The sequence below is a fragment of the Protomyctophum bolini genome, assembly GCF_963924005.1.
Source record: "Protomyctophum bolini genome assembly, chromosome: 8".
NCBI classification, from domain to species: domain Eukaryota; kingdom Metazoa; phylum Chordata; class Actinopteri; order Myctophiformes; family Myctophidae; genus Protomyctophum; species Protomyctophum bolini.
Window position 1 is genome coordinate 177701 of NC_137869.1, and position 9800 is coordinate 187500.

Consider the following 9800-nt stretch of genomic DNA (forward strand, 5'->3'; position numbering starts at 1 on the left):
ATCACTTAAAACTAACTTTGTTTAAACTGCCACATGTATTCTGCAATGTGCCGTTACCACCACAGGGTGGCAGCAAAGACTACATTTTGCCTTTATGTAGTAAATTAAGCTGTAAAATGAATTTTGTCTGAGGTTTGTTAAATAGTTAAAACATCCGGTGACATAAAACAATGTTTCTGTCATTAAAAAATATTTTCAGTAAATTATACATGATTTTAAAATGTAGACCTGAGGCCGATTTATCTTCTAAATCCTACCAGTTTTCAGAAAAACCCTGTTCCTGTCAGTCGTTCTCAAACTATTTCATGTCAAGGACCCCCAGACTTATCTGTATTTGGCTGCGGACCCCCATCTGAAAATATGTTGTTCCAGGGACCCCCATCTGAAAATATGTTGTTCCAGGGACCCCCATCTGAAAGATATGTTGTTCCAGGGGAGAAGTAAAGATTTGCGCCATATTTTCAGGATTTTTCAAAAAATAGCAGATCTAGACACTCATAGGACGCAGGACGGCACTTGAGCTTGTAGATTTTCAACAGCTAAAGTATAACATAATGCAATAAAAACCAAAAGGGGTTCTTGTGCTGAATGGGTTAAACTATAAACTGAAGAATCACACGATCAGTTCATCATGTTTTATTTCAATACATTTACAATCAGATCATCTCATTGGTTAATTCAATCATTAATCAGCTGCCTCGTTAATGTCTTAATTAACAGCGTTAACCCTTTATGTCCATCAGGGGTCGGACCCCCCCCAAACTAAATACCTTCACCGGAAAAGAAAAATATGATCTACAAGCTCACAACGCATGGACAGTGGACACGTTGTGTAGCTTCAACTAGCTTGTAGATCTGCCAATTGTGGTGAATGTTCATGACCACAACAGAAAGGTCAGAGGTCACCAGTGTTTCAACACTTTAAAAACAGAGTTTATTGTATTAATACATTTAAAACAGAGAGTGCATTTTATTTTAAAGGAGAATTCCATGCTAGAAGGCTTTCTTACCTTTATTTGTAGTTGTTACGTCCCCACCAAAGAGGTCCAGGTGTTATTTGTAGTTGTTACGTCCCCACCAAAGAGGTCCAGGTGTTATTTGTAGTTGTTACGTCCCCACTAAAGAGGTCCAGGTGTTATTTGTAGTTGTTACGTCCCCACCAAAGAGGTCCAGGTGTTATTTGTAGTTGTTACGTCCCCACCAAAGAGGTCCAGGTGTTATTTGAAGTTACAAGCAGCACACTGTACTACTTATTTCGATGGAAATAAGGGAACTAGCACAAAAACCCAACCCCCATTGAGGGCTTATGGTAGGGGAAATAGTCAATAATGCACTTTTGCACAAAATAACACCTGGACCTCTTTGGTGAGGACGTAACAACTACAAATAACACCTGGACCTCTTTGATGAGGACGTAACAACTACAAATAAAGGTAAGAAAGCCTTCTAGCATCTCCTTTAAGGTCCTACATTTAAAAACAGAGTGTGTGCATTTTATGTTAAGGGTCCTACAGTCTAGAGCTCTGAAAGAAAATGAAAAGAAAATAAAGGTCCCAAACCAAAAACGGATCTGATAAATTTGTTCCAATTCAGACACGTTCTGAAAACGTTTTTAGAGCTTCTGTTGCTCCAGACTGTACGACGGAAGCATTTATATTTTACTCATGATCAGAGCTTCTGTTGCTCCAGACTGTACGACGGAAGCATTTATATTTTACTCATGATCAGAGCTTCTGTTGCTCCAGACTGTATGATGGAAGCATTTATATTTTACTCATGATCAGAGCTTCCGTTGCTCCAGACTGTACGACGGAAGCATTTGCTCCAGACTGTACGACGGAAGCATTTGAACATTGTGAGAGGAAACAGTCTGGCAACGTGAGACTACAGAGGAAACAGACGTTCCGTAACAGTGATGCATCATGGGAGGTGTAGTTCAGAGGAAATGGTCCCTTCATGTTAGAAAACAGTAATGAGATTACAGTAGGTTACAGAATTACTCTCAGTAAACATTACCTCATTACAGTAAATATTACTTCATTACAGCACTATTACTTCATTACAGTACTGTTACAGAAAACATTACTTCAATACAGGACTGTAACAGCATGCAACACTTTGCTACAAATCTTCATCACTAAAACTAAAACATAATTTATAAACAAGTAAAATGTTATAATCCATAAACATCTTTTTAAACTAAAACATAATTTATAAACAAGTAAAATGTTATAATCCATAAACATCTTGTTAAACTAAAACATTAGAACAATTCGTGAACAGAGAACACTCAACAAAAATACTCATATTTCTTCGTGAAGTAGAAAATATAAAATCTTTTTAAAACTAAATATATCCACCTTTTTCTTTTTTCCAACAAAACTAATGTTTGTGTGTCGATGACATTATATTTACATACATCTCATTTGCATATATCTCATTTACACACATCTCATTTGCATACATCTCGTTTGCATGTATCTCATTTGCATACACCTGCTTTGCATACCGTATTAATAAAACATAAGCTACTGCGACTCAAGGTCTGGACACCCCCCCCCCCTGTTCCACATGATTTATAGATCTATACTATAGAGATGTATTTAACCTCGTAAAGTCTATCCACTAACCTCACATCCACATGTTGTATAGATTTAATTAACCTCACATCCACATGTTGTATAGTTGCTATACCAGAAGGTCATTTAGGTCTATTTAAAACAAACGGTTTACCCACAATCATGTTCTTACGCTCAAATCTGACTAATTAGACTCTAATTAGTGGTTACATCTGCTGCTCCCCGGGCGGGGCGGGGCCACCTACCTCAGGGCCAGATGGGCGTGTCTTGGTTTTCTATTGGTCGTCCTGGGTAGACAGTGGGTGTGTCTTGGTTTTCTATTGGTCGTCCTGGGTAGACAGTGGGCGTGTCTTGGTTTGCTATTGGTCGTCCTGGGTAGACAGTGGGTGTGTCTTGGTTTTCTATTGGTCGTCTTGGGTAGACAGTGGGCGTGTCTTGGTTTGCTATTGGTCGTCCTGGGTAGACAGTGGGCATGTCTTGGTTTTCTATTGGGTACAGTGGGTGTCTTGTTTGCTATTGGTCGTCTTGGGTAGACAGTGGGCATGTCTTGGTATTCTATTGGTCGTCCTGGGTACAGTGGCTGTGTCTTGGTTTGCGATTGGTCGTCTTGGGTAGACAGTGGGAGGAGCTGTGAGGACTAGAAACTGATCCCTGATCAGCATAAGTCTGTAAACACCACAGCAAGGCATCATGGGTAGTGAAGTTCTTATGGGTGTAGAAGGCATCATGGATATTGTAGTTCTTATGGGAGTGATGCATCATGGATATTGTAGTTCTTATGGGAGTGATGCATCATGGATATTGTAGTTCTTATGGGAGTGATGCATCATTGATATTGTAGTTCTTATGGGAGTGATGCACCATTGATATTGTAGTTCTTATGGGAGTGATGCATCATGGATATTGTAGTTCTTGTGGTAGTGATGATGCATGCTGGGTAATGTGGTGTGATGTCATCTCTAGTACTGAATGTAGTCTGACTGGAGAGACTAGAGGAGGAAACAGTTGGGATAGTCTATAATTAATTCATAATGAATAATGTAACGATTAGTTTAATTTATAATTAATTCATAATGAATAATGTAACGATTAGTTTAATTTATAATTAATTCATAATGAATAATGTAACGAATAGTTTAATTTATAATTAATTCATAATTAATAATGTAACGATTAGTTTAATTTATAATTAATTCATAATGAATAATGTAACGATTAGTTTCATTTATAATTAATTCATAATTAATAATGTAACGATTAGTTTCATTTATAATTAATTCATAATTAATAATGTAACGATTAGTTTCATTTATAATTAATTCATAATTAATAATGTAACGATTAGTTTCATTTATAATTAATTCATAATTAATAATGTAACGATTAGTTTCATTCATAATTAATAATGTAACGATCAGTTTCATGTATAATTAACACACAGCCTGCCGAATCCGAGGTTCCTGAGATAAGTCTGTCGACGCTAAATGCTAAACCCGAGTTTCTATAGTTTTATTCTATCGAGTTCAATTTGGATCACATGACCTGAATGTTAGTACTTACAGGAATACTTCGACTCAGGTATCGACCAGAGGGGGCGCCAGAGGGGTAGGGACCCCCGGGGAGCCCTGGTGATGGTCTATAGGGGGCACTGTAGTCCAGGGGCCCCCGGAGGTCCAGGGGTCCCCCCCGGTGGTCCAGGGGCCCCCGGTGGTCCAGGGGGCCCCCCCGGGGCCCCCCGTGGTGCAGGTTGTTGTTCACCTCCTGCTGGGAGGCGGGGCCTAGCAGTGGGCGGGGCCCAGCGTTGCCGTAGCGACCGCCAGGGGGCGTGGCCTCATCGCTGAACAGGTTGCCATGGGAACCGGCCAGTCTGGGGTTCACCATGCTGGAGCTGGAGGACAAACAGCAGGGGTTCTCAAAGTGGGGTCCAGGGACCCCCAGGGGTCCTTGAGGGAGCTCCAGGAGGTCCCCAGCTAAATGATAGTTAGGAACCAAATGGACCCTTATGGGTCTGTAACTCTGAGTGTACAAATGGAACCAAATGGACCCTTATGGGTCTGTAACTCTGAGAGTGTACAAATGGAACCAAATGGACCCTTATGGGTCTGTAACTCTGAGTGTACAAATGGAACCAAATGGACCCTTATGGGTCTGTAACTCTGAGAGTGTACAAATGGAACCAAATGGACCCTTATGGGTCTGTAACTCTGAGAGTGTACAAATGGAACCAAATGGACCCTTATGGGTCTGTAACTCTGAGAGTGTACAAATGGAACCAAATGGACCCTTATGGGTCTGTAACTCTGAGGCCTCTTTTAGACGGCGACCATCTCCATATAACACGTCAAAGTCCCGTTGCGTTCTCATTTTTTTGGACCACGAGAACGCACACTTGAATGAACACGCTACAAAGTGCATGCATATATATGCCAGGTCGATAGGTGGCGATAACGGGCTGCCAAATAGACCAGTCACCCACGTACAAGAAGAAGAACCCCTTCACACAAGCCTGCGCAACACGGCTCCGTCTTTTTGGCAAATCTAGAACTTCCTGTTTGAGAGCTAGCAAATTTCAGACATTCGGTTGCTTTCAAAATAAAAGTGTTGTTAATTAAAGAATTATTACATTACATTATTAGTATTATTATTACATTACAGTTATTGTAAAGACACACATTATATTTCTGTGTAAAAATAAGTAATTAAATAACACAGAAACATAATGTGTGTCTTATAGCATCATTTAAATGCTTAATTTCTAGTTTTAATGTGCAAATAATTTATTTTAAATACTCTAGAGGGTACTCTTATTTTGAAGAGATCGTCTTAAATTTGCTGGCTTAGATTTGCCACAAAACTGTGCCGCGCAACACTGCTCCTGTCAGAGCATGCAGGCAGAGCGCACCACGGGATGGTTATATATTTTATAATACATTAGGCTACATAAACGCTGCTGCCGCGGCTGCCGCCTATCACAAGGATTTTTATTTACATCATGGTTTTACGTTCACCATCATGCATGTAATAAACATATGCGCTGTGAGCCAACGCGAGCCATGGTGTCATAAGTTTTGCGGATTCACCGTTTTGCCTGTTTACACGGAGAAGGGATAAAACGGCGTTCTCAAAGATTTCCACTCTGGAAGGTGGTTTCACTTTGTTGCGTTTTCACCTCCTGAGAACACGGTTCTCGTCTAAATGACAGCAGCAAACGATACTTTATTTTGACGTTTTATATGAACACCATCCTCGTGTAAAAAGCACCTGAGAGTGTACAAATGGAACCAAATGTCCCTAACCCTAAGCCTAGTCCCTAAAGGGGGCTCTAGTCCCTCCCTAATGGGGGCCCTAGACCCTAAAGGGGGCCCTAGACCCTAAAGGGGGCTCTAGTCTCTGCCATTTTGACCATCGGACAAAAGTTTTGACCGTCTGTGAATATTGCCCTCTCCATCCTGAACTGAAATGTAGCATTTTTATGTTGAAAGAATTCCTCTCTTCGCTCGCTGATGGGCGAACAAACAATCACCCTAGCAATCTGAACTGTGGGGTGTCGCTAGGCAACCAGCCGCCAGGTGAGCGTCATGGCCCAGACAGCCAGTGGGGAGGAGGCAGAACACAGCCGAGGAGAACACGCCTCCTCGGCCTCGTCATCGACCAGACATACTACCCAGCCCACCTATTGGCTCAAGGCCAAGTGCACGCGCACTTGGCCTTGAATAAAAGGAAAGGTATGTCTGGTCTTGCGCTCATTCCCCACTGGCAGCTGAAGGGGACATGACGGGCATGCACGGCGGTAAGCGACACCTCACACACACGCACCTCACACACCAGTCATTTTACGTGAATGTGACCGTGATAATAAAAGCTATTATTCTCTTCACTATAGGTAACCCGCTACCCCGATAATACAATTGACGACAGTTCCACTTCCCCGGAAGAATAGTGACAGATAACAGAGGACTGTCAACCCGGGGACAGAGTGGATAAATATAGGGCTCTCTAAAAGCCCGTTAGGAACAGAGGATCCTAACGCAACACCCCCCCCCCCGCCAGAGAAGAGGCGGAGTTTACTTTCGATTAAAAGACATTTGAGTTGCAGTATCTGCCAGCGCATAAAAAGCGCAATTATATATAATAAACGGCCCTGGTGGCCCAGTTTCAAAGTGCCTTGTGTGTTGGTGTCCGCTCAGTGCTCACAGAACACACAATCACCCTAGCAATCTGAACACATCACCCTAGCAAGCTGAACACACAATCACCATAGCAATCTGAACACATCACCCTAGCAAGCTGAACACATCACCCTAGCAAGCTGAACACAGAATCACCCTAGCAATCTGAACACAGAATCACCCTAGCAATCTGAACACAGAATCACCCTAGCAATCTGAACACAGAATCACCCTAGCAATCTGAACACACAATCACCCTAGCAAGCTGAACACATGGTATTCATTGATGCAGTTTAGTTAGCAAGCAGCCGCTCAAAGTCAATAACGACTCATTTCACAATATTCTAATTGAATTTTGATCGAGGAGAGGAGACAAGGGGAGGAGATAAGGGGAGAAGATAAGGGGAGGAGACAAGGGGAGGAGTTAAGGAGAGGAGACACTGACCTCCTCAGGTTGGGGGGGGTGGAGGAGATCCTCGCTGCAGAAGCAGAGGATGCTGGGAGTTGGAGTTTGGACGACTTGAGGGGAGACGCCGGACCCTGGGCGAGTCCCACCGACATTCTACACAGAGAGAGAGAGAGAGAGAGAGAGAGAGAGAGAGAGCATGTCTACCATCTGAAATTATTTGTAAATGTGGAGCGGTGCGCGCGCGCACACACACACACACACACACACACACACACACACACACACACACACACACACACACACACAGTGTGTACCTGGGTGGTGGTGGTTGCGTAGCAGAGCGGCTGTGTTGTTGCATCTTCATCTCTTCAAGTCTGTAAACAACAGAACCATGTGACTCACCGCTCAGCCAATCACATCTCTGTTCTTACTAAAACTACAACATGACGTCACTGAGCAGCGGTGGTAAGAGACTCACCGCTCACCCAAACACACCTCTCTGTTTTTACTAAAACATGACGTCACTGAGGAACTCACGGCAAGGGGGAATACCCACCATTTTGCCTTTTCTTTAGGGGCGCCTATCCGAAACACCAAAGGTCCGACATGCGGAAAGCACCCCTGGTCACTCAGGACATGTGTTGGTCTGACATGCGTTGTGTGATCTTGCGTCGTGCTTCCATTTAGGGTTTGGCTGTCGGTGTGTCGGAACTAAAGCCTGGACCCTAATAGGGTGTAATGGAATGGAATATGTTTCTCTATGTTTCTTTTCTTTCTCCATGGAGTTTCTCTCACGGCCAGAAAACGTTGCCTTGGGAACCCTTAATTCATATCATTCATCGTCCGTGAAATGATTGTCTTATTTGTTCACTTTATTTTTGTATTTATTTTTAGAGAGAAATGTTACTTTTTCAGCTGCTGTTGCTAGTCATGGCTGCCAGTTCCCACTTGATGTTGTGTGGGAGTTCAGACTGCTCCAGACCGTACTGAATAACTGCTAGCTTACATAATGTCTTGAGGCTAGGACTGAAGTCTAAGACATACAGGTCACCTGGTCTGTTGTCTCCTCCAAAGAGGATGACACGATCTCCCACCATGCAACAGCACATTCTACCTGTGGGGGGCGGTCCTTTGCCCTTGGGCTCAACCTTCTTCCAGGAGAACGTCTCTGGGCTGAATTTCCACACATCATTGAAGGTCTGTCCATAGTTCCAGCCACCAAATATGTACAGCTCTCCATTGTAGGTAAAGGCTGAATGACTGCAGTGTCCTAGAAGGCCACTAGAAGCTAGAAGCTGTGTAGAAGGCGTGTTCAGCCAGAGGTTGGTCTCTGTGTCAAACACTCTGATGGTGTTGTTGTACTGACAAAAGTACCCCCCACAGCCTCCAAATACAAACATCTTTGTCCCGATGATGGTAGCAGAGTGTTGTGATGAAGCAGGAGGTGGAGTTCCTCTGGTGTTGACTAAAGTCCAGACCATTGTGGTCGTGTCCAACTTGTACATGTCATTAGTCCATTTAGTCTGGGTCCATCCTCCATGAATATAGATGACCTTCCCCAAAACACAGGCTGAGTGGTCCCTCCTCCCCTCTGGGACAGTCCCAGAAACCAGTGGTTTGAACCATCTGTGGGCGTCGACATCAAATGCATAAAGCACATTGCCGTAAGGAATCCCTCCCCAGAGGTAGACAGTATATTCAATCAGCACAGCTGTGTGGCCGTAGCGCCTGGAGGGAACCTCAAGGTGACGTTTTCCTGTTCCATACGTCTCTGGGGTCAATTTCCTCCAACATAAAGATACTGTATTTAAGACGTGTACTTCAATGGGATCTCTTCCCCTCTGGTTTACGTCTCCTCCAAAGCAGTAGATCTCGTGTCCGACCACCACAGCAGAAGCCTGGTCCTTCCCATGTTCTCCTTCCAGATGTATCGTCCAGTGAAACATTTCACAGCAGCTCCACCGTCAATGTGTTGACAACTAGTTTACAGATGAACTTGTTAGGATGAAGGCAGCTCGGTTTCCTCGTTGCAAGTCTCTAACTGATGTTTAGAGTATCGGACAAGTCTTTATACAGAACAATTACATAGTTGTGATGTCATGGCATGATTATGTCATATTGTCACGCAATCTGATTGGCCATTTGGCCAGAACAACCTGTCAGTGCTATGATGTCAATCATCCATATTTGGCTGTCCCTATTGGTCGACTAAGAGCACCTACTAACCCATGTCTGTCCCTATTGGTCGACTAAGAGCACCTACTAACCCATGTCTGTCCCTATTGGTCGTATAGGGTGTAATACCTCAGTGCTCCAGTAGGGGGTTAATAGGGTGTAATACCTCAGAGCTCCAGTAGGGGGTTAATAGGGTGTAATACCTCAGAGCTCCAGTAGGGGGTTAATAGGGTGTAATACCTCAGTGCTCCAGTAGGGGGTTAATAGGGTGTAATACCTCAGAGCTCCAGTAGGGGGTTAATAGGGTGTAATACCTCAGTGCTCCAGTAGGGGGTTAATAGGGTGTAATACCTCAGTGCTCCAGTAGGGGGTTAATAGGGTGTAATACCTCAGACCTCCAGTAGTTGCACAGCGAGGTTGTCTCCTCCCCTTCAGCGCTCGTAGTTTATCTCCCTGAGTGACCTTTAA

General features: G+C 43.6%; 2 protein-coding genes across 4 annotated transcripts in view; both read right to left on the reverse strand.

Moving 5' to 3' along the window:
* Positions 1-699: 699 nt before the first annotated feature.
* cdc14ab (cell division cycle 14Ab) overlaps positions 700-9800 on the reverse strand; it is a 26429-nt gene continuing 17328 nt past the window's right edge. Inside the window, exons 12-17 of one of the 3 annotated variants that reach the window (XR_013964534.1) lie at positions 9721-9800; positions 7472-7531; positions 7194-7310; positions 4140-4467; positions 2497-3568; positions 700-2451 (exon numbers count right to left, since the gene is read on the reverse strand). The exon at positions 9721-9800 is cut by the window's right edge and continues 6 nt beyond it. Coding sequence is in view for 1 of the 3 variants with exons in the window: in XM_080770875.1 (XP_080627001.1) it covers positions 3539-3568; positions 4140-4467; positions 7194-7310; positions 7472-7531; positions 9721-9800 (615 nt within the window). In the remaining 2 variants the exon portion in view is untranslated. Of the gene's footprint in view, positions 3569-4139; positions 4468-7193; positions 7311-7471; positions 7532-9720 lie in introns of all 3 variants that reach the window. The other 2 variants (XR_013964533.1, XM_080770875.1) reach the window with 2 other exon arrangements.
* On the reverse strand, positions 8069-9103 carry LOC308320625 (kelch domain-containing protein 3-like; the record flags this gene model as incomplete). Its single annotated transcript, XM_080771173.1, has 1 exon — positions 8069-9103. One exon carries the CDS (start codon positions 9101-9103, stop codon positions 8069-8071), a length of 1035 nt encoding a protein of 344 aa, XP_080627299.1.